This window comes from Dendrobates tinctorius, unplaced genomic scaffold (assembly GCF_039654945.1).
Source record: "Dendrobates tinctorius isolate UK_male_01 unplaced genomic scaffold, ASM3965494v1 ptg000102l, whole genome shotgun sequence".
Classification (NCBI taxonomy): domain Eukaryota; kingdom Metazoa; phylum Chordata; class Amphibia; order Anura; family Dendrobatidae; genus Dendrobates; species Dendrobates tinctorius.
In genome coordinates this window covers 32,340,001-32,365,406 of record NW_027361770.1, presented here as the reverse complement: position 1 = coordinate 32,365,406, position 25,406 = coordinate 32,340,001, and the positions used below count along the sequence as shown (strand labels likewise).

General features: G+C 44.6%; 1 protein-coding gene across 2 annotated transcripts in view; it reads left to right on the top strand.

Annotated features, from left to right (window-relative positions):
• Positions 1 to 25,406, top strand: part of GALNT4 (polypeptide N-acetylgalactosaminyltransferase 4) — a 149,287-nt gene that overhangs the window by 115,686 nt on the left and 8,195 nt on the right. For both annotated transcript variants that reach the window (XM_073587789.1, XM_073587788.1), the window contains 3 exons: positions 4,311 to 4,442; positions 14,163 to 14,273; positions 15,676 to 15,828. In XM_073587789.1, the coding sequence (XP_073443890.1) occupies positions 4,311 to 4,442; positions 14,163 to 14,273; positions 15,676 to 15,828 (396 nt within the window). The remainder of the gene's footprint in view (positions 1 to 4,310; positions 4,443 to 14,162; positions 14,274 to 15,675; positions 15,829 to 25,406) is intronic.

Here is a 25,406-nt window from a genome sequence, read left to right as displayed (position 1 = left end):
GAAAAATGGAAGAGGAAAAAAAAAATTCTCCAGCATGTAATCCCATAAAATCAATTCTTTTATTAATGACATATTAAAATGCATGTATCAAAAATACAGATGAACAAAGAAAAGGAAGGATGGGGTCCCTATAACAACCAACGCGTTTCAACCTCTTGCGGTCTTAGTCATTGGATTACACGCTGGAGAATTTTTTTTTTTTTTTTCCCCTCTTCCATTTTTCATTGAGCCACGTCTCTGATCAAGGCGGCTCCATGCGTGCGCAATCAGAGAAACCTGCAGAGGACTGGTGAGCTGACTATTTTCCTTTTCTCCTTTACCTATGGCATTGCTTCTCTAGTCTAGGGACTAGCTCCTCACTGCTCCAGTCCCCAGCATTAACTGAACTCTCCTCTCACAACTGTCACTAATTCTGACTCCTCCCCCAGTCTACTTCCTCCACTTACACCCTCTACCCAGCTCCTCCCTGGCCCTGAGAGGTCTAGTGTTGGGTGCTAGCGTATGGATCCTGGGTAGTGCCCCCTCCTTACCCGAGAGCAGAGTACCACACCGCTGGCTGAGGTGCAGTACCTCTGTGGCGACTGGACCCTCAGGGGCGCCACATTTACGCAGTGAAGTTTCCAATATGGGGTCACCTGTGGGGGGTTTCTGTTGTTCTGGCACCTCAGTGGCTCAGCTAATGGGGCACACAATCTATTCAAATAAAATATGCGTCCTAAAAGCCAAGTAGTTCTCATTCCTGTCCGATTACTGACTTGTGCTCAAACAGTATTGTACAACCACATTATGGGGTACTGTCACAATCGGGAGAAATTGCATAACAAAATGTGGGTTCTAATTTCTCCCATTATCCCTCGTGCAAAGTATAAATTTGGTGCTAATACAGTTTTTAGTGGAAATAATCTAAATATTATAAATTGTTGTGAATTACCTGTAGGTTTAAGATGCTCAGTACACCAACAGATTCCTTGAGGGGTCTAGTTTCCAAAATGGGGTTATTTGAGGGGGTTCTGAAGTTTTTGAATGTCACAGGCTCTCCAAATGTGACATGGTATTCACAGTCTATTCCAGACAAATGGCAGAACTAGGAAAGGAAAACGCGCCATGTGCCCAAAGAGAAATATTTATGAGAAAAGGGCGCACTATATATCCTGTAAATAAAGGGAGGTGCAAAACTGGTAGTAGAAAATGCCTTCCCAGGCTCCCACTCTGGGTCCTGCCTGCTACAACTTTGCACGGTTGATCTCCGTTTGGTAAACCTTGTTTTCCCTGCACTGACACTATACTGTGTACAATTGGGGCCGTTCTTTGAGAGCTGCACTTAACCCATTATTCTTTGGGTTGGGGCTGGCTCTCTTACACCTTTTACTACTTGGCTGGATTATTTTCTTTGGCCGCAGTATATTATTTATTTTCATAGGATTATTTTCACTCCTGAGCAGTCCTTCAGTTATATGCATATAGGACTTGGCATACAGTCTTGCCCTAAATTTATCTTGTAGTGTCAGCTATATATACTTTTTAACCTATATGGTGCTTCTTATTCAGAATACCAAGAGTCAGCACCTCTTGTCATTGTCATTTTGTTGGATTTACCATAGATGTTATATTTTCATCAGGTTTACCGCATGATACTTTACATTGTATTATATGAATTCTATGTATGTTATTTTCCCGTGCCTTGGCAGGTACCCGGTACTGGGCCCCTGTTTTTAATTGTGTTTTAACATGCACTTGTTAATTTTGTGTGCCAATAAAGCTGTTGTCTAAACATTTTTCACAACATATGGTGTAGTGTGCATGTGTACGGTAGTGCTTTTCTTTCCCTTTCAAAGAGAAATATTTGACCACATATAAGGAGAAATTGCGTAACTAATTATGGGATCTGTTTTCTCCTATTACCTATTGTGAAAATTAAAAATATGGGGATAAAACAGCATTTTCTTGAAAAGAAAATTTTCACTAGGACGACATAATGTTATCAAATTCTGTGTAGCAGCTGTGAGTTAAAAATGTTCACAATACCCCTGGATGAAATTCTTGAGGGGTGTAGTTTCTAAAATTTAGTAAGTTGTGCGATATTTCCATTGTTTAGGCACATTAGGGGCTTTCCAAATGCAACATGACGCCCACAGACCATTCCATCAAATTCTGTGTTCCAGAATATGACGCCTTCCTTTCTGAGCCCTGCTGTGCGCCCAACAATAGTTTTCCTCCACATATGGGGTGGGGTAACAGCATACTCGGGAGAAATTGCACAGCAAATTTTGATGTCCATTCTCCTGTTACCTTTGTGGAAATAAAAAAATTTGGGAATAAAAGTAAAATTTTTGTGGGGGGAAAAATGTGATTATTTTTCATTATATTTTTTCTAAGGCTCTGCGTTATAAAATTCTGTGAGGCACCCGAGGGTTCAAAGTTCCCAATACACATTTAGATGAATTCCTTGAGGAGTCTAGTTTCCAAAATTCGGTCACTTGTGGGGGTTTCCACTGATTAGGCACATCAGGGACTCTCCAAACGCGACAAGGCTTCCGCTCTCGATTTCTGTCATTTTTGTGTTCAAAAAGTCAAACGGCACTGCTTCCCTTCTGAACTCTGTCTTGCGCCTGAACAGTAGTAATCCCCCACATATGGGGTATCTATGTACTCAGGAGAAAATAAGCTAAAGAAAAATGTTATTGCGAAAACGTTTTCCTTCCACATTGCTTTTAGCTACTGTGAACCACCTGAAGAGTTAATATACATTTCTTCACTGTTGTTTTGAGGACTTTGAGGGGTGCAGGGGTGTCACTTCTGGGTATTTTCTGTCATAAAGGTCCCCCAGAGTCACTTCAAATGTGACAAATGGTTTTGTAAATTTTGTTGGGAAAATGAGAAATTGCTGATCAACTTTTAACCCTTCTGTCTTCATAACAAAATTGTTAAAAAATTACGCAGATATAAAGCAGACATGTGGTAAATGTTATTTATAACTATTTTGTGTGACATAACTCTGGTTTAAGGGCATAAGAATTAAATGTTTGAAATAACAACAAGAGGAAGGTCATATTGAACAACTTTTAGTACTATTATGAAATACAATATGTAATGAAAAAACGGTCTCAGAATCAGTGCAATCCTTTGAAGTGTTAGAGTTATAACCACATAAAGTGACACTGATCAGATTTGAAAAATTTGGCATATGCATTGAGATCAAAATTGACTTTGTCCACTAAGGGGCTAAATCTCATTCTAACATTGATCCAAAAACAATTTTTTTTTATTGAAAATTTGCCTCTAAGGCTGAGTTCACACGTGGCGTTTTTTTCGCGTTTCCGCGGCAGTTTTAACCGCGCGATTTTGCCGCGAAAACTCGAAAAATAAGCATCCCATGCATTCCTATGGGATTCCGCAATGCTGTGCTAATGCTGCGGTTTTTACCGCGGCGGAATCGCTTCGCGGTAAAAAACGCAGCATGCTCATTATTTTGCGGAATCGCGGCGATCCCGCACCCATAGGAATGCATTGTTCCGCTTACTTCCCGCATGTGGCTGTGCATAACATGCGGAAAGTAAGCAGAACAATTGCGGATGGTACCCACGGTCCGGAGGAGAGGAGACTGTCCTCCGGGCTTTGGGTACCATATCCCTGTAAAAAATAGAATTTAAAATAAAAAATATTGTTATTCTTACCTTCCGGCGTCCCGCGCAGCTTTCCCGCCTCTCTCCACGCTCCCGTTCCCAGTAATCCTTTGCGAAAATGCCCGCGATGGCGTCCGTTCTCGCGGGATCGCGAAGTCTCGCGGTCACTCGCGCGACGTCATCGCGAATTACCGCGAGACGTCGCGATCCCGCGAGAACGGACGTCATCGCAGGCATTTTCGCAAAGGATTACTGGGAACGCCTGCGCGGGACGTCGGAAGGTAAGAATAACAGTATTTTTTATTTTTTTTTTTTACATTCTATCTTTTACTACTGATGCCGCATAGGCGGCCTCAGTAGTAAAAAAGTTGGTCACACTTGTCAAACACTGTTTGACGAGTGTGACCAACCTGTCAATCAGTTCTCCAAGCGATGCTACAGATCGCTTGGAAAACACTAGCATTTTGCAAGCTGAATACGCTTGCAAAATGCTAGTTTTTCCGCGGGAAAATCGCGGGAATTTAAAATGCGATTTTCCCGCGGACTGGAATTCCGGAATTCTCGCGGTAATTTCCGCGAGAGTTCCGGTACGTGTGCACTTAGCCTAATGCACAAAAAATAAACTGCACAGTAAATTTACTGTATTGCAGTATTGTAATTTTTTTTTTTAACTTTATTTTATACTAGGAAAAATATGGTGATATTTCTGATCGACAATTACTTCGAGAGAGACTGCAGTGTAAGAATTTTGATTGGTACTTGAGAAATGTTTTTCCAGATTTACATGTCCCGGAAGATCGTCCTGGCTGGCATGGTGCGGTAAGTATACTCTTTGATATTATGATGCCCTATTTTGTGCTGTTTATATGATTTATATTAGCAGTGTTCATAAAACAAAAAAGGCAAATTTTGCTTGGTAACGATTGTGTAAATTTTAATGATTAAAAGCTATTTGTGGTTGCCGGGTTAGTTCATGTTAAAGGAATTTGTATTAATCTGCTTTGAACATTTTGTATCTGTCTGGAGTTTGTGTCAGACTATTACAATCTGGAGATATGTTTTAATAAAAACTACTTGATTAAAAAAAACAAAAAACTTTGTGGGATATTGTGGTAATATACTGGAAGTGTGGCTGCTTAGGTCAAATTCTCACTTCTGTATTTGAAACAAACAACACATGGATGCAACACAAAAGTTCCCATCAAGGACCCATTCATTGACTTGTAAGTTCTGACCGTGGATTCAACCAGACATGTCTGTGCTTAAAAGAAAAAGACGTGAAAATGGCACACTGACATGCCTCTGATTTCCTCTACAGAATGAGTACCGGTATACGTTAAGTTCTCCTATATCTATTATTGTTTAACAATCTTTTAGTTGATAGTTAAAATACACAGTAGACCATCATGGACAACCCAGTGTCCTACATGGTTGATCAAGAAGAACACAAAAATCTCCTTTTATTAGATGGAAAAAGTCATTCATCCTTTTACGGTGATCACGGTAAATTCTAATTCAAGTAACCTGTTTCTAACTGTTTAGTAAACTTAATTGCAACTTTCTTGAAAGACATCTAGGGCCCTGTTCACTCCTTAAAAATGTAATCCACACAACAGCATGTGTCCTAGAGCTCAACAGTCTCCCTGCTCTTACAGTAAAAAATCCCCATCTATGAAACTGTGGAATAATCTTTCCTCTAGATGTACAGTGCCTTGCGAAAGTATTCGGCCCCCTGGAACTTTTCAACCTTTTCCCACATATCATGCTTCAAAAATAAAGATACCAAATGTTCATTTTTCGTGACGAATCAACATCAAGTGGGACACTATTGTGAAAATGAATGAAATTTATTGGTTATTTAAAATTTTTGTGGAAATTCAAAAACTGAAAAGTGGGCGTGCAGTATTATTCAGCACCTTTACTTTCTCTCTCACCCATGACAGCACCACGGAGAGAGGGGATCCGCCCTTCAGGGACAGGAACCTACAGAAAAAGGGCGGTACCTCTCCTCCGCCTTCAGTTGGGTTCCTGTCCCTGACGGGGGGACCCACAGTACGGCGTACCTGTGAGGAGTCCGGGGCCGGCCTGTCCGGGTACCGGCAGCGGGGAGGCCCCTGTCGCGGCAGGTGCGGTGCCCGAAGCTGCCACCGCCGGGGCCGATGCGGGCTGCCGAGTGAGCGGGGGGGAGAGACGCTGGAGTCGCCGCTCCAGAAAGGAGGTCGGGGCTCAGCGGGACCCAGTGGAGCGTGGGCAGCGCCATGGTACGGAGAGTACCAAGATGGCCACTGCCCCGGAAGTAGACCAACGACTTCCGGGTCCCGGAACCGGGCGCATGCGCAGGAGCGCGCTTTCCGACCAGCGCGTGCAGGGGGAGCGGTGACGTCACGCGGCGCCAAGTTTAAAAAAGGTGAGGTGCAGAAACTCCTGGCTGGAAGCGATCCTAACAATGGAGGATAGCGACCAGCAACAGGAGCAGAGGCAGCAGCTGAAACAGCAGCAGCACCACCAACGCCACCACCGACAAAAGGAACGAAACACAGAGTGCCGTTCCAGCAGTCACTCCACGCGGCGTAGCACGTCAGCAGAGAGGAGCAGAACGCCACCAGGAGATCAGCCTATACAGGACCTGACTCCGTCTCCCGAACCGGTACCTGCAGCCGCGCGCCTTTTTTTGGGGTAAGTGATCTTCGTGAATGTCACCCTTGTAATGTAATCCCTCTCCCTTATTAGGGAAAGAAGGCTAAAAAGAAGAACAGGGAATGTCCCACTTGCGCTAAACCCCTACCGGTATCATGGGAGAAAAAACTATGCGAGTCCTGTACAAAAGAGATTGTTTGTCAGGAGACTCCGGATTTCGCATCTGACCTAAGGGCCGCAATTAAATCAGAGGTTCAGAGCGCCCTTGAATCCCTTAAACATAAGGATAAAACGAGGAAAAAAGACACGGTAGAAACCTCCCAGTCAGACTCTTCCACATCGGGAGAAATCTCGACTAAATCCTCAGAATCCGGCTCCTCATCCTCAGATGAGGAAACAGGAGGACGCCATTGTTTTCCCCTAGAAGAGGTAGACAAACTGGTGAAAGCTGTAAGGTCTACCATGGGGGTATTGGACCCTAGGCCGGATAAGACAGTCCAGGACATAATGTTCGGGGGGCTAGGCCAGAAAAAACGGAGAGTATTTCCGCTAAACGAAATCATCAAGGGTCTAATCAAAAGGGAATGGGACAAGCCAGACAGGAAAAATACTACAGTCCCTTCCCTTAAAAGGAAATATCCCTTTGAGGAGGAGGCATCCACGTCTTGGGACAGAGCCCCGAAACTCGATGTGGCAGTCGCTAAAGCCTCAAAGAAATTCGCCCTTCCCTTTGAGGACATGGGCACCCTCAGGGACCCCCTAGATAAGAAGGCAGATACCTTTCTAAAGGGGGCTTGGGAGTCTGCAGGCGGTAACCTCAGGCCAGCGATAGCAGCGACGTACCTCAAGAGCCCTAATGGTATGGGTGGACCAACTTGAGAAACAGCTGAGGGAAGGGACACCTAGAGATAAAATTCTAGATTCTATCCCAGTAATAAGGGGAGCGGCTGCATTCCTAGCAGACTCATCGGCCGATTCAGTCAGACTGTCGTCCAAAACAGCAGCACTTTCAAACGCGGCCCGAAGGACACTATGGCTTAAAAGTTGGCCAGGGGACCTTCAGACCAAAATGAAATTATGCTCCATCCCCTGTGAAGGAAAATTCCTTTTTGGGGAAACGTTAGATGACATCCTCCAGAAAGCAGGGGACAAGAAAAAAGGATTCCCAAATTTAGGGCCAGCGGCATTTAAAAGACCCTTTCGGAATAGGAGGTTTTTTCAGAGAAGACCACCAAGGGAACAAAAGTGGGATGATAATAGAAGAGATAGAGGCTTCTTCTTTAATAACTCTCCCCGGGACAAAAAGCCCTCCAAGTGACAGTACGCCAAGGGTGGGAGGAAGGTTATCCTTTTTCCTTCCAGCCTGGAGGAGAATTTCAACAAACCCCTGGATAATAAACCTAATCCAGGAGGGCCTAAGGATAAACTTTTTCTCTCTCCCGCCTCAAAAATATGTAACAACGCCGCTGAGATCCAGCATGCGAGAACAGGAAGCGCTAGAAAGCGAGGTTCTAGGCCTAGTAAAAAAAGGAGTCCTCCAGGAGGTCCCCCTGCAGGATATGGGCAGAGGGTTCTACGCCCCTCTTTTTCTAGTGACCAAACCAGACGGCACCTTTCGTACAATTATAAATCTGAGAAAGCTAAACAAATACGTCAAGAACCAGAGCTTCAAAATGGAGTCGATCAAATCTACCACCAAAGTCCTGTTCCCAAATTGCTACATGACTGTGTTGGACCTCAGCGACGCTTATTATCACGTCCCTATCCACAAAGACTCCAGGAAGTATCTGAGATTAGCCGTCTCAATAAAAGGCAAGGTCAAAGAATTTCAGTACAGAGCCCTGCCGTTCGGAATATCGATAGCCCCGCGAGTATTCACCAAAATAGTAGCGGAAATGATGGCTCATATAAGGGAACAGGATATAATAATAATCCCGTATCTAGACGATTTCCTAATAGCGGGCAGCTCGGCTCAAAAATGCAGGGAACAGAGAGACAGGGTGATGAACACTCTACAAGACCTGGGCTGGCTTCTAAATCTAAAAAAATCAAGATTGGAGCCCAGCAGGGTACAAGAATTCTTGGGCCTAACACTAGACTCAAGCATTCAGGAGTGTTGCCTCCCAAACCACAAAAAGAAGATCGCTCAAATTACAGCAAGAGCAATCCAAAATCCCTCCATGACACTAAGGAAAGCCATGTCACTGTTGGGTTCACTATCTGCCTGCCTACCAGCAGTTCAATGGGCTCAGTTACACACGAGAAATCTCCAGTGGGACGTATTGGCCAACCAGGCAGTAGTAGGGGGACACCTAGAGGGTCGCATTACCCTAAATTCAAGCACTATTCATTCCCTAGCTTGGTGGGGAAACCAGGAGAACCTGTCCAAGGGGATCCCCTGGGCACCAAAGATAACACACGTAGTGACAACAGATGCCAGTCCCACAGGATGGGGAGCGCACATGAACAACGAGGTGACTCAGAGCGAATGGGGAAATCAAGAATTAAGAGCCTCCTCAAATCAAAAGGAGCTTCTAGCAGTAGGCTATGCCCTAACACACTTCCTACCCCTACTCCAGAACCACCATGTCCATATCCTTTCGGACAATCGGGTCACAGTGGCCTATATAAACCACCAGGGGGGAACCAGGTCCTGAACCCTAATGGACACATCCGCCAAAATCCTCAAACTAGCGGAGGCAAACCTATTATCTCTGACAGCCCTACACATCCGCGGTACGGAGAATCAAAGGGCAGACTTTCTGAGCCGCACCCAATTGCGACAGGGGGAATGGGTACTAAAGCAGTCCATTTTTCGGCAGATTGTAAAAATGTGGGGGACCCCAGACGTGGATCTGTTCGCCGACTTCAAAAACAAAAAAGTAGACGCCTTCTGCTCCCTAGATCCCAGGGGGAATCCTCTAACTCTGGACGCATTTATGCTCCCATGGACACAGAATCTAACATATGCCTTTCCCCCAATCATGCTCATTCCAGCAGTCCTAAAGAAAGTCAGGCAGGACAGGGCAAGAATGATACTGATAGCCCCCTTCTGGCCCAAAAGAACCTGGTTTTCCTGGCTAAGAATGCTCTCAGTAACCGACCCATGGGTCCTACCGGATCTCCCGGACCTGCTATCGCAGGGCCCAGTGCTACATCCTCAGGCACCGAACCTCTATTTAACAGCATGGAATTTGAGAGGGCACTGATGAGGGACAGGGGTTTTTCAGAAAACCTGATAACTACACTACAAAAGAGTAGGAAACCGGTTACAATGAGAGCTTATGGTAGAATATGGAAAAAATTTCTATCCACCTCTAGGGCAAAGGTTCAGGACGGGGTTCAGATTGATAAGATCCTAGAATTCCTACAGGTGGGCCTGGAACAGGGTCTGGCGGCCAACACATTAAAAGTACAAATAGCGGCATTAGGCGCCCTCTATAACCATGATGTGGCAGGTGACCCCTGGGTAGCACGGTTCATTAAAGCCGTAACCAGATCGAGGCCAATAGCCAGTCAAAGATTACCATCATGGGACCTGAATCTTGTACTTTCAACACTGACAGGCCCTCCGTTTGAACCAATTCACTCGGCATCCCTAAAAATCCTATCTCTTAAAACGGTGCTTCTGGTGGCACTAACATCAGCCCGAAGAGTGAGCGATATTCAAGCCTTGTCAGCGGGGCCTCCTTTTACAAAAATTCTAGAGGATAGAGTCATCTTAAAACCTGACCCAGCCTATTTACCTAAAGTGTCATCACATTTTCACAGGTCCCAGGAGGTAGTCCTTCCTTCCTTCTGCCCAAATCCAAAAAATAAGGGGGAAGAAAAGTTCCACACTTTAGATGTTAAAAGGTGCCTAGTACAGTACTTGGAGGCCACCAAAAAGTGTAGGAAGGAAGGCTCTCTCTTTGTATGTTTCCAGGGTCCTCGGAAGGGGCTCAAAGCATCCAAGAGTACCCTGGCAAGGTGGATAAGGGATGCGATTGCCCTGGCATATTCATCCAGCGGGAATACCATCCCAGAAGGGCTGAGAGCTCATTCCACAAGGGCAATGGCGACCTCATGGGCTGAAAGATCTGAGGTATCAATAGAACAAATCTGTAAGGCGGCCACCTGGTCATCACCTTCGACCTTTTTTAGGCACTATAGATTAGATCTAGCCTCTACATCTGACCTGACCTTCGGGAGAAGGGTCCTTCAGGCGGTGGTCCCTCCCTAAGCTACCAATCTCTGAAATTCTCTCCGTGGTGCTGTCATGGGTGAGAGAGAATAGCTTAGTTACTCACCGATAACGGTGTTTCTCAGAACCCATGACAGCACCCGCTTATTCCCCTCCCCTTCACGAGTATGGTGAGCACGTGTTATTGTTAGTAGAGTGTTTCCGTTTAGGCATGGTGCTTTGATAAGTAAGCAGTATTATAATATTGTGTATGTATTTCTGTTGTCTAACTAACCTGGAGACCCTCTGATGCTCTGTAACCAACTGAAGGCGGAGGAGAGGTACCGCCCTTTTTCTGTATGTTCCTGTCCCTGAAGGGTGGATCCCCTCTCTCCGTGGTGCTGTCATGGGTTCCGAGAAACACAGTTATCGGTGAGTAACTAAGCTATTCAGTGCAGCAAACACACTCCAGAAGTTCATTGTGGATCTCTGAATGATCCATTGTTGTCCTAAATGACTAATGATGATAAATATAATCCACCTGTATGTAATCAAGTCTCCGTATAAATGCACCTGCTCTGTGATAGTCTCAGGGTTCTGTTTGAAGCACAGAGAGCATCATGAAGAGCAAGGAGCACAACAGGCAGGTCCGTGATACTGCTGTGGACAAGTTTAAAGCCGGATTTGGATACAAAATGATTTCCAAAACTTTAAACATCCCAAGGAGCACTGTGCAAGCCATCATATTGAAATGGAAGGAGTATCATTCCACTGCAAATCTACCAAGAACCAATGTTACGGGCTGGCGGAACACACCAAATAATAAAGATGGTATTTAGGTGTGTTCGCAGCCCGGGGTCCACCGTGCAGAACTGCTGCTCGGTAATGGCGGACACGATATGGCGGTATAATAACGGAACCCACAGGGTTAACCTCACCCAATGTGTACAGAGGTGGACTATGTTATCTCACAGAGCCGCACAACCGCCAAATAATAAATGCCGTAGCCTGTTATTGTTCACAGAGCTTGGCAGTGTGAGCGCTAGCGTATAGTCACAGAACTCAGCACTTAGACCGCAGGACTGAAGTCCCTCTAGATCGCTAGCGCTCGGCGCCGCGACTGTGGTGCCAGCAAGGGTTAAATAAATAACGCGTGCAAATCTGCACAGTGCCGCTCAGGTGGACGCCACTAATCGCCCTGGGTTGGGCCAGATAAGCACACAGGTTGCGCAAGGCATTGCATCGGCGTGGCTGTCACTTGCCGCGGTTCGATAGTGCCCTGCAGTGGGCGACACCATCGGAAACTAGTGTGCAGACGGCTGGTATGCACTGTGGCCTATAGACTAGGTGCTGATTTGGACCCTACCAACATACGTATCAAAGGAAAGGGGTTTCATAATGAGTCATTCACCAGATACATGCATCCATCATCATACACTCCATAACTATTTGAGTCTATACTAGCGCATGGCCGAGTGGCCATGCAACCCTTTTATAGCAGCGTCCTTCCGGGACCTTCCTGACCTTTCTGATGGTCCAATCCGAGCTGGAGAAGGACCTGGGCATGTGACCTCCGATCTCCAATGAGAGGTCTTCCCACGGGCATGCTCAGTGGACCGAAAGGAGGACTTAGTCTCTGGAGCAGCTCGCTGCTGGCCAGCATGTGTTGCTATAGCTGTACCAGACCAGAGGTGGCGGCAGCAGCAACTAAACCTACAGAGCTGGTCTGAGCAGAGCGCCTGGATCGACGAGTCTGCTGAGCAGCCTCCTCTGCAGCCGGAGAGGAATGGGAGACTGCCGAATGCAAGGCTCGGGATTCCTGCTGTGCAGCGACAGCAACCCGACGCCTAACACCCGGCCGTCCCTCTAAACTTTCATCTCAAACAAGGAGAAGACTGAACAGAGATGCAGCCAAGAGTCCTGGATGAACTGCAGAGATCTACAGCTGTGGTGAGACAGTCTTGTCCATAGGACAACAATCAGTCGTACACTGCACAAATCTGGCCTTTATGGAAGACTGGCAAGAAGAAAGCCATTTTTCAAAGATATCCATAAAATGTGTCGTTTATAGTTTGCAACAAGCCACCTGGGAGACACACCAAACATATGGAAGAAGGTGCTCTGGTCAGATGAAACCAAAATCAAACTTTTTGGCAACAATGTCAAACGATAAGTTTGGCATAAAGGCAACACAGCTCATCACCCTGAAAACACCATCCCCACTGTCAAACATGGTGGTGGCAGCATCATGGTTGGGCCTGCTTTTCTTCAGCAGGGACAGGGAAGATGGCTAAAATTTATGGGAAGATGGATGGAGCCAAATACAGGACCATTCTTGAAGAAAACCTGTTGAAGTCTGCAAAAGACCTGAGACTGGGACGGAGATTTGTCTTCCAACAAGGCAATGATCCCAAACATAAAGCAAAATCTACAATGGAATGGTTCACAAATAAACGTATCCAGGTGTTAAAATGACTTAGTCAAAGTCCAGACCTGAATCCAATCGATGTGGAAAGAGCTGAAAACTGCTGTTCACAAATGATCTCCATCAAACCTCACTGAGCTCGAGCTGTTTGCCAAGGAAGAATGGGCAAGAAATTCAGTCTATCGATGTAAAAAACTGATAGAGACATACCCCAAGTGACTTGCAGCTGTAGTCGCAGCAAAAGGTGGCGCAACAAAGTATTAAGTTAAAGGGGCCAAATAATATTGCACGCCCCACTTTTCAGTTTTTCAAATTCCACAAAAATTCAAAATAACCAATACATTTCATTCGACTTCACAATTGTGTCCCACTTGGTGTTGATTCTTCACCAAAAATTTACATTTGGTATCTTTATGTTTGAAGCATGATATGTGGGAAAAGGTTGAAAAGTTCCAGGGAGCCGAATACTTTCGCAAGGCACTGTAGAGCATGCTCAATTGTCATGACCCCATACCTATGTATAAAAACATCATAATACAGATCTGTGTTGTCACTCTGAACTAGTAATGAGGTTACTTCTATACCATCTTTTTTTTTTCCCCCCAAACTAAGCAACCCCATGTGTGATAACCCATCTTGGAGCACTGTGTGCAATTACTAACAGATATTTGGTAAAGTACCAAACCAGTTGTGATTTATATAGAGGTCTCACTGTGGTCTTATGTTCTTCTTTAAAGGGGTTATCCAGGACTATTTTATTTATTTTTTTCTTTTGGGCCTAGGATCTTCCTGGTAGTTGCTAATGCTCTGCTTGGCACAGATCTACGCTGACTCAGAGCAGTCACGGACCGCTGCTGCCAGCGATTCTGCGGCTTCCAATGATATCACGACGACCGACAAGCTGCTTCTCTTCGCTCTGCTCTGTTGCCGGGGCGTCACTGCCGATATCATGCTGATTGATATCCGGCTTCCTGCTGCATAACTGGGAGAGCCAGCTTTCAATCAACATGACTTCTGTAGTCATGCCTGTCTACAAAGCAGCCCGTAAGAGGAAGAGCTGTTCTGTTAAAGCAGGTTGAGCAAAAAATTAGAAAAAAAATAAAATAATCTTGGACAACCCCTTTAATTTCTTTGCATAGTTTAATAGGGCATGATAGTTGCTGCATGCCACTTGTTGATTGAATTTAATTTAATGTCCACTAATATCCCTCAGTCTGTTTCTTTGTTCGTTATACCAGGAGTTAATACATATTACATTTCAAGATTTTATTTTAAAGGAGTTAAATGTAAAGATTTCATTTAATTTATCCTTCAGATCCGCAGCATGGGCATACCATCTGAGTGTTTGGATTACAATGCACCAGATCATAAACCCACTGGAGCTCACATCTCACTGTTTGGATGTCATGGACAAGGGGGCAATCAGGTATATTTCTGCTATGTTCAGACAATTTATCAAATTGGTAATATGTAGAGCGTGATGTGGTGTGTTTGTGTGCTGCGTTACACATTTATCGATACAGCTTTGTTGGTAACTAGATCAAAACTCAATATATAGTATTATCACAACCAGTCCATATGTATAAATAAGTTTAGGATATTACAGAGTTGTCAGTTTTGCCCAGTTGGTAATCAAAAATACGGAGGCACCCACGTGTGTTATTTACAGCGCCGGTTGATGAATATACCCATCAGCCTCCGCTTGCTCTTGAAGTTATTGGTGGCAGCAGATGTAGGCTGAAAGGAGCAGTAGTCCCATCAGCTGACATCAGTGACCGGAGGTAAACTTTTTACCTCCGATCACAGCTGCAGATTTACGCTGTCATTTCACAGTGTGGGAACCGCGGATTTCTGACCGGTGGTGATAATTTTACCACTGATCAGAAGCAGTGTGGGTTCCGCTGTCATGCACATGAGCGTGGCATACACTGGATGTTCGGGCCCCCATTCAAGTGAATGAGGTCCAGGTTCCAATTCTGGTACCTTAACCCAAACTGATCAGCTGGACCCGAACATCCAGGGTTCCGACTATCTCTAATTACTAACCCTACCTTTCTGCATAATCACTGTTTGATACTATCAATATTGTCAGTGCTTGATGCTGCTTGTGTGCTATATATCCCTGCACCATATTAGCAGCACTCTGATTTGTTGTTTGTTCACTGTTTTTAATATAATATTTAATAACTAAGATTTTTTTTGGTTTAATATCCTGGGCTTATTCCTACCTATGGACTGGTTGTGATAGTTGGAATAACAGTAGACTTATTGCTGTTCTGCTCATTGCATTATAGAGGGGTTGCTTTGGCTGGGGAGATGCTTGTTGGACAGCAGCAGGAGGGTTTTACAAGGTTGTAAACCCACAGCTTTTCTTTCACACACCGTACCACACATGTACACAGCTTGTGTATGAGGGTAGCACAGTTTGGCCCTATATACTTCAATGCAGCTGCACATTAATGTTCAAAACTACCAATGGGCGACAATATTTCAGGAAGAAAGCAGACAAGTTTTTGTAATCTTGTGTAACCCATTTGACCATTCTCAATAGTTTTACATAATCTATTATAATTAAACATATTGAAATGCCAAAGAATTAAGGAATTTCTAAGGGTTTGTTATGGTTCTAACCATAGCTAGCAATGAGTGGAATTATTTACTGGTTTATATATAGTCAGGGTATAGGTCTGGTTCATTTTAATGGCTATGGGAAAAAAGATCAAGCAGTTTTGCAAAACAATTTTTGTGTCAGGATGATTGCATTTTCCATATATCCCTACAGTGCAGCTTATGATGACGTGTACACGTATCTTTTTTTTTTTCTTCAGTTTTTTGAATACACAACAAAACGTGAGATTCGTTTCAATTCTGTCACTGAACTTTGTGCAGAAGTCCCAGAACACCAGACTTATGTTGGGATGAGACACTGTCCTAAAGATGGCGGCATGATGCCTCAAAACATTATCTGGGAGTTTCGACTTGTAAGTCCTACTAATAATTCTGTTTATTTTCTGTGTTATCTCTATTAATGATTAATGTTTGCTCAGTCTTCTATTTGAATGTAATGTTTCATTTTATTTTACACACCCTTTTAGGCTATGTGCACACGTAGTTTTAGGTGCTGCGGATTTGGGAAAATCCACAGGTAAATCCGCAGGTCAAAAGACCTGCGGATTAGCCTGCGGTTTAGCCCTGTGGTTTCACACCTCTACAATGGAGAAGGTGTGAAACCGCTGCGGATTCCGCACAAAGAATTGACATGCTGCGGATTTTAACCCGCAGCAAATCTGCGCCGAAAAGTCTGCAGCATGTCCACAGCGTTTTTCAGTTTACCATTGAAAACAATGGTACTGTACACCGCAGCTAAATCTGCTGCGGATCCGCTGCAGAATCCGCAACGTGTGCACATGGCCTTAAAATGTTTCTGTTGTGTTGCATGACATTGTAGCTGAGCAATATGTTACTGAAGCACTGCTACTAATCAAGCTGCGGGCAGCGTGCTGGAGTATTGTCTGGTCTTGTGTACTTGTTTCTGTGCTGCATTTTGGTAAATGTTACTTTTTTAAGAAAGTACTAAAGAGCACTATAAATATATATGTCTCATATAAAACTTGTCATAAATGTGTTAGGAGCTGTGTACTCTGGTCAAAATGGTCTGCAAGCATACTCTTCAAATGTCATATGGTAAGACGGGGCCTGACATGGGGCTAAAAGTCACTATGCTGAATGGTTTACTGTTAAGATGAAATCATCATTCTTAAGATTAGTTTTATTCTCTAAGTACCAAATGTTCAGTTTTTGTGATGTAATGTAACATGGGAGCCACAGTTTCCTGTTCTTAAAGGGAGTCTGTCATCGCCATGACTGAAGTTAAACCATTTCTACATTCTTATGGGGACTTAAAATCTGTTCCACAAGTATGATTTTTCTAGGGGCTGTCTTACGTAAAAACACATGTAAATGAGGGGTTTTCATTGCATGGCCTTCATTGATTCCTCAGCCTTTCATATACTGACCTTGTAGGAGCGGAGAGCGCACACAATACCCATGTTCACTGGTATCCTCTGATCTTCTGATCCCCCTTGTTCTGTCTGCAGTGGCCGCCTAGTGCACCATTGCTCCTGCAATGTCAGTACTTGCGGGGCTGAGGATTCAATACGGGCGGCGTTCTTCTAGTGCTGTCAATCATCACAAGGGGCAGAACTGAGGATGGTAACTGAGAGGTGTAGCTGTGCACTGAGCACTTGTCTATGACGCACCCTGGGGGCGGTGGGGTACTCGGTACCGGGCCCTTCAACTTCAATGGGGGACGTCACAGTGGCTGTGACCCGGTCCGTGGCCCCAGGCGGTCAAATGAAAAGGATGTTGTTTGTTGTTGTTGAAGTGTAATAAAATGGGAATAAAGGTTTAAAGATGAATACGTGACACCACCCGTGGTGGTCTGGTCAGAGGTGACCAGCGCTGCTATGTTGTTCTCCTGAGACTGTTGGTGTGACGCAGCTGAGGTGAAAATGGCTCTCCACAGGTAGAGCAATAGTCCCAGGGCTGTTAAGAGTTGTTTTTAGGGGTGATGTTGTCAAGCGGAGTGGCGGATGTAGCAGTGCTGAGTAACATAGTTATTAAGGTTGAGGGAAAACGTTAAGTCCATCTAGTTCAACCTATATCCTACCCTAACCTGCCCTAACATGTTGATCCAGAGGAAGGCAATAAAACCCATGTGGCAAACGGTAAGCTTCACATTGGGGAAAAAAATTCCTTCCCGACTCCACATACGGCAATCAGACTAGCTCCCTGGATCAACGCAATATTAAGGAAACTAGTGTATATACCCTGTAATGTTATACTTTTCAAGAAAGGCATCCAGTCCCTTCTTAAATTTTATTAGGGAATCACTCATTACAACATCATATGGCAGATAGTTCCATAGTCTCACTGCTCTTACAGTAAAGAATCCGTGTCTGTGATTATGATTAAACCTTCTTTCCTCCAGACGTAGAGGATGCCCCCTTGTCCCCGTCACAGGTTTAAGAGTAAAAAGATCATTAGAAAGATCTTTGTATTGTCCCCACATATATTTACACATTGTAATAAGATCACCCCGAAGCCTTAGATTTTCCAAACTAAATAACCCCAAGTGTAATAACCTATCTTGGTATTGAAGACCCTCCAGTTCTCTAATAACCTTGGTCGCTCTTCTCTGCACCCGCTCCAGTTCAGCTATGTCTTTCTTATGCACCGGAGACCAGAACTGTACGCAGTATTCTAAGTGTGGTCGCACTAGTGACTTATATAGAGATAAAATTATGTTCTCCTCATGAGCATCTATGCTTCTTTTAATGCATCCCATTATTTTATTTGCCTTTGCAGCAGCTGCCTGACACTGGCCACTAAATGTGAGTTTGTCGTCCACCCATACACCCAGGTCTTTTTCAGTGACAGTTTTGCCCAGTGCTTTATAATTAAGCACATAATTATACATCTTGTTGTTCTACCCTAGTGCATGACCTTACATTTATCCTCATTAAAGCTCATTTGCCATTTATCAGCCCAAGCTTCTAGTTTACATAAATCCTCCTGTAATCTAAAATTGTCCTCCTCTGTATTGATTACCCTGCAGAATTTAGTGTCATCTGCAAATATTGAAATTCTACTCTCTATGCCCCCTACAAGGTCATTTAATAAATATGTTAAAAAGAAACAGGCCCAATACTGACCCCTGTGGTACCCCACTGCTAACTATGACCCAGTCTGAGTGTGCTCCATTAATAACCACCCTTTGTTTCCTATCCCTGAGTGAGCTCTTAACCCACTTACACATATTTTCCCCTAATCCCCATTGTTCTCATTTTATGTATCAACCTTTTGTGTGGCACCATATCAAAAGCTTTTGAAAAGTCCATGTACACCACGTCCACTGCATTCCCTTGGTCCAGTCCGGAAGTTACCTCTTCATAAAAGCTTATCAGATTAGTCTGACAGGAACCGTCCCTTGTAAACTCATGTGATATTGGGTCATGAGGTTATTCTTCTCCAGATACTCCAGTATAGTATCTCTAAGGCTAGTTTCACACTTGCTTTTTTTTGCAGCGCGTTTTTCCCGCAAAAAAACGCATTGAAAAAACGCATACAAAAGCATACAACTGCTGCGTTTTTTTCAAGCATTTTTATGAGCATGCATGAAAAAAACGCAGCGTTTTTATGCGTTTGTATGCGTTTTTAGTGCGTTTTTACCGCGTTTGCATTTTTTTCCAACATTAGGTGGCCCCTCACACTAACCCAAACCATGACTTTACTAACCCTAACCCTGACCCTAACCCTTAAACCTAACCCTGACCCTAACCCTGACCCTAACCCTTAACCAAACCATACTTAACCCTAACCCAAACCCTAAACCCTAACTAACCCTAACCCTGACCCTAACCCTTAACCAAACCATACTTGACCCTAACCCTGACCCTAACCCTTAACCAAACCATACTTAACCCTAACCCTGACCCTAACCCTTAACCAAACCATACTTAACCCTAACCCTGACCCTGACCCTAACCCTTAACCAAACCATACTTAACCCTAACCCTGACCCTAACCCTTAACCAAACCATACTTAACCCTAACCCTGACCCTAACCCTTAACCAAACCATACTTAACCCTGACCCTAACCCTTAACCAAACCATACTTAACCCTAACCCTGACCCTAACCCTTAACCAAACCATACTTAACCCTAACCCTGACCCTAACCCTTAACCAAACCATACTTAACCCTGACCCTAACCCTAACCCTTAACCAAACCATACTTAACCCTAACCCTGACCCTAACCCTTAACCAAACCATACTTAACCCTGACCCTAACCCTGACCCTAACCCTTAACCAAACCATACTTAACCCTGACCCTAACCCTGACCCTAACCCTTAACCAAACCATACTTAACCCTAACCCTGACCCTAACCCTGACCCTAACCCTAAACCCCCTTAACTAACCCTAACTTTACCCAAACCCCTAAATTCCATTGTCTAAACTAATGGTAAAAAAAAAAACGCATGTGCAAAAAAAGCATACATGAGCATGCCAGTGCGCACATATGCGCATCCATAGGCTATAATGGCCAATTTTAGCGCAAAACGTGCGCATGCGCTTTTTTGCAGGGCCAAAAAATGCAACATGCTGCGTCTGGAAAATACAAACGCACACCCCAAAAAAACGCAGCGCATGAAAATCGCATACGTGCGCTTACCAGCGCGCAGGTATGCGCACCCATGTTAAATATAGGGGAAAAAACGCATGCGCAGGTATGCGTTTTTTTCCAGCGCAAAAAAACGCAAATGTGAAACCAGCCTTAGAAAACCCTCCAGGATTTTACCCACAGTTGAGGTTAAACTAACTGGCCTATAATTTCCAAGTTCAGTTTTAGTCCCCTTTTTGATTATTGGCACCACATTTGCCCATACGCCAGTCCTGTGGTACAGACCCTGTTAATATGGAATCTTTAAAGATTAAAAATAATGGTCTATCTATGACTGTACTTAATTCCTGCAGTACTCGGGGGTGTATCCCATCCGGGCCCGGGGATTTGTCAATTTTAGTGATTTTTAGACGCCGCCGTACTTCCTGCTGGGTTAAGTTATCCATCATGGGATTTTCTTGTGTAAATACTGTTGAAAAAAAGTCATTTAGCATATTGGCTTTTTCCTCATCCTCATCCACCATTTCACCCAGACTATTTCTAAGGGGGCCAACACTATCATTTTTTAGTTTCTTACTATTTATGTAGTTAAAGAATATTTAGGGATTATTTTTACTTTCTCTGGCAATGAGTCTCTCTGTCTCAATCTTTGCTGTCTTGATTTGCTTTTTACAGAATTTATTTAATTTTCTGTATTTATTTAATGCCTCATCACTACCTACTTGCTTTAATTCTCAAAATGCTTTCTTTTTGTCACTTATTGCACCCCTTACAGCTCTATTTAACCATAGTGGTTTCCTCCTATTTCTAGCATGTTTATTCCCATATGGTATATATCGTGCACAGGTCCCTATTCAGGATGCTAATAAATGTCTCCCATTTCCTTTGTGTATTTTTATGTCTCAGGATATCGTCCCAGTTAATTGCACCAAGATCATCTCTCATCCGTTGGAAATTTGCTTTCCTGAAGTTTAGTGTCCTAGTAACCCCTCTACTACACATCTTATTAAAGGATACATGAAAACGTATTATTTTGTGATCACTATTACCCAAGTGACCCTCAACCCTTATATTTGATTTGCAGTCTGGCCTGTTGGTTAATATTATATCTAGCAGTGCCCCCCTCATGTTGGGTCCTCAACCAGTTGTGAAAGGTAATGGTCTCTCATAGTTGTCAAAAAGCTATTACCTTTGCTGGAACTGCAGGTTTCGGTTCCCCAATGTATTTCAGGGTAGTTGAAGTCCCCCATAATAATGACTTCTCCTTGAGTCGCCGCTTCATCTATTTGCTTTATGAGGATATTCTCTGTTGCTTTAATTATTTTATATATAAGAGGCTGAGGAAATAAGAAAGCGCAATAGGGTCTTATCCGGGTGATGTTAGGAATAAATGATAAGAGATTTACTCACCTATTCCAGGAGAGATAAGAGCACATAAGTCGACTGTCAGCTGCTGCACGCCCGAAGGTCCACTTCGTGACCACCAATGTGAATCCTTATGGATAAGATATTTTTCGGACTTACTGTGCGCTGCTTAGTCCTCGAGGACAGATATTTTCCTCTAGATAGATAGAGAGGAACCGAGCGTCCAGGCTGAAATGTAATTCCTCCTTCAAAGCTTCTTTAAAGTTCGTAAAGATCCTCCGAAAAGTCTTGGTTTCTTCCTTGCAAATCCCGTGGGATTTCAAGATGGCCCATGCGTTCCCCCCAGTGACTTTGATTCCTACAGTGGTGAGGAAAAACAGAAGAGAGCAATCGAGAGTGATTCATTCTGATTGCCCCATTCTGGCCAAAGAGGCCATGGTTCTCCCTTTTGCGGATAATGTCTCTGTCAGAACCATGTTTTTATCACCCATCACCCACTCCTGGCTTTTTGGCTTACAAATACTGAGGTTTTCTACTTTTTAACAGGGTGGCAACTAACCCTGGAGAGAACCCTCTATTCATCAGAAGCAACCTTTCAAATTCCATGCTGCAAGATAGAATCCCTTCACCTGAGCATGAAATATTGGACCCTGAGTAAGAAGGTCTGGGATCTCTGGTAGGACCCATGGTTCTGACAGAGACATTATCCGCAAAAGGGAGAACCATGGCCTCTTTGGCCAGAATGGGGCAATCAGAATGAATCACTCTCGCTTGCTCTCTTCTGATTTTCCTCACCACTGTAGGAATCAAAGTCACTGGGGGGAACGCATGGGCCATCTTGAAATCCCACGGGATTTGCAAGGAAGAAACCAAGACTTTTCGGAGGATCTTTACGAACTTTAAAGAAGCTTTGAAGGAGGAATTACATTTCAGCCTGGACGCTCGGTTCCTCTCTATCTATCTAGAGGAAAATATCTGTCCTCGAGGACTAAGCAGCGCACAGTAAGTCCGAAAAATATCTTATCCATAAGGATTCGCTTTAATTATTTTTGGAGACTTATAACAAACCCCTATCAGTAATTTGTTATTTTTTCCCCCTCCCTTATCTCCACCCACAGCGACTCTACATTTCCCTTAGATTCATATATATTATCACGCAGGATGGGTTTTAAGGATGATTTTACATATAAACACACACCTCCCCCTCGCTTATTTGTAGGGTCATTTCTGAACAGACTATAGCCCTGTAAATTAACCGCCCAGTCATGGCTCTCGTCCAGCCATGTCTCAGATATCCCCACCATGTCATAATTATGTTCCAACAACATTAACTCCAATTCCTCCATTTTGTTGGCGAGGCTTCTAGCATTAGTATACATGCACTTTATGTATCTCTCTGTATTTCTATAATTTCTTAAATTATTAACTGTTTCAACCCCACCCCCATGCCAGCCCCACCCCCAATTTCATTATTTGTTCCCATGTCTCTATCTGCACTGTCTTCCCCTCCTATAAAAGGAATACCCTCGCCCCCAGTCCCTAGTTTAAACACTCCTCCAACCTTCTAGCCATTTTCTCCCCCAGCACAGCTGCACCCTCCCCATTGAGGTGCAGCCCGTCCCTAGCATAAAACCTGTAGCCAACTGAGAAGTTGGCCCAGTTCTCCAGGAACCCAAACCCCTCCTTCCTACACCAATTCCTGAGCCACTTATTAACCTCCCTAATCTCCCGTTGCCTCTCTGGTGTGGTACAGGAAGTATTTCCGAAAATACCACCTTGGAGGTCCTTGCAGCACACCGTTCGACGATCCCTGTCTTTGTGACAGATTGCCCTCTCTGTTCCCCTAATAATTGAGTCCCCCACTACCAGCACCTGTCTGGCCTGCCCTGCTCTCCTATTTCCCCCCTTACTGGAACAGACACTCCTCCAGCTATCAGAAGGCATGCCTTGCTGCAGCAGTGCTACCCCTGTACTGACACCCCCCTCATCTGCCAACTTAGCAAACTTATTGGGGTGTGCCAAATCAGGACTAGCCTCCCTGGCGCTCTTCCCTCTACCCCGCCTTCTAACTGTCACCCAGATTGCTGCTTCACTGTCCTGCAGCTCCAATATAGCATCCCCCCCCCTCATCTATCCCATTGAGCGTCTGCTCAGTGAGCAGAAGACTCCTTTACGTAATGTCTCTGGATCTCAGTGTTGCCAGCTGCACATTTAAATCCAGTATGTGGGCTTCCAAATGCACAACGTGCTCACATCTCGCAAAGCAGTATGCACCCTCGACCGGCTGTTCAAGGATTTCATACATACGGCAAGACGTACACTGGATGGCATTGCCAATAGTGGAGCACATCCTAATGGGGATTTCACCACACAGAAAAGATAAGTAAAAATAAATAAAGAGTATTAATAAAATATAACAGTAATTCAGTAATGCCTCCCTTGGAAACTCCCTGAATCCAAAGTCACTGAATCACAAGTCTCACACTTACCACAGTTCGCACTTACACTCAGTTCACACTCAGTGCTGGATGTAGAAAGAAGACAAGGACTCAGTTAAATGCAGTTCCAAAGGGCTTTACTCACTGTCTGGTGCACACAGATGCCCACTTTGGTGCTGAGTCCTCCAGGTCAGGGATCCAGTAAACTCCCGGGTAGATGAGTACACACCTCCAACATACTGTCAGTATATTCCTTCCTAGGCCATCTCACTGTGCTGGTTTCCACTCTCCTACCCAGCACATTCACAGTCAGTGTCCCAGGCTAGCTGCCGCGGATCCTGTCAGAATTCGTCACTCAGGTGGCTTCTTAAGCCTATGTGGCTGCCTTTCTAGGAAGGTAACTGTGGGAATCGCTGTGGCCCATACAGCAACCACAGCTGTCAGCTCGCTAGTTAAGTTCGATGTTCACTTCACTAGGCTAGGGGCTGAGACCCTTCTGCGACCTAATTTCTTCCCCCACCTGAAGAATCACTCCTTCCTTCAGGGAGGCTTTCTTTCCAAGCCAATCAGTCCAACAGCTCCTCCTGACAGGAGCTTCTCCAAACGCATCCTTCCACTTGCTCTTCCCCTGAGGGACTCCTCTCAACTCAATTCAAATCTCCCACTTTCTCTAAGCTCCGCCCACTCACTGTCACTCATTGGCCGTTCCAAATCACTCCATTTTCCAAGCTCCTCCCCTTCTACTTACCTTCCCCACTAACCCCCCCAACACCCTTTCCTAGCCAGTCTGGGATGAAGCCATCCTCCCGAAGGGTACACCCAGATGCCCTGACTAACTAGTGTGTGTGTTGGGTGCAGTGTTAGGAGTGTGGTAAAGAGCCCCATCTTACCCGGTCGTGAGATACCACACCTCTGGATGAGGTGCAGTACCTCTGTGGCTACTGGACCCGCAGGGGCACCACATCTACTCTAAGGGGGCACAAAAGCACCTTCATTTACATATGTAATAAATCTGTTTTTTAATAAAATAATTATAACCTGTACCACAAGTATGATTTCAGTTTGAGGTGTGACCAAGTCCTTTTAACTGTGTTTCCTGCTCTCAAATGGAACCTGTTAGTTGATTTATCCTCCTGCATGATTATTTTCTCACTTGTAGATTTTTATAGCATTTTCTTCAGAATAAAAATGTAGGTAACGCATTTTGGCTTGAATACGAGCCTTTTTCAAACAGAGTCTCAGACTCGGTCTTCAGACTTTGACAAAGGCTTGTGTACAAGCCAAAACGCGTTTACATACAGCGTCGGACTGGCCCACCGGGGAACCGGAGGATTCTCCGGTGGGCCCTGGCATCTGGTGGGCCCTGGCACCTGCAGGCATACAGGGCCAGCAGTTGCCTAGGGCCCCCGCTGCTCCAGGGGCCCCCAGCCAGTGGTGTGTCGCACACCATGCAGCTGCTATGGGGGCCCCTGCCAGCGGAGCAGCAGCGGGTGTCAGGAGGCAGGAGCCCCTGTCCCCGCTGCTAAAGAGAAATGAATATTCACTGCGAAGCAGTGAATATCATTTCA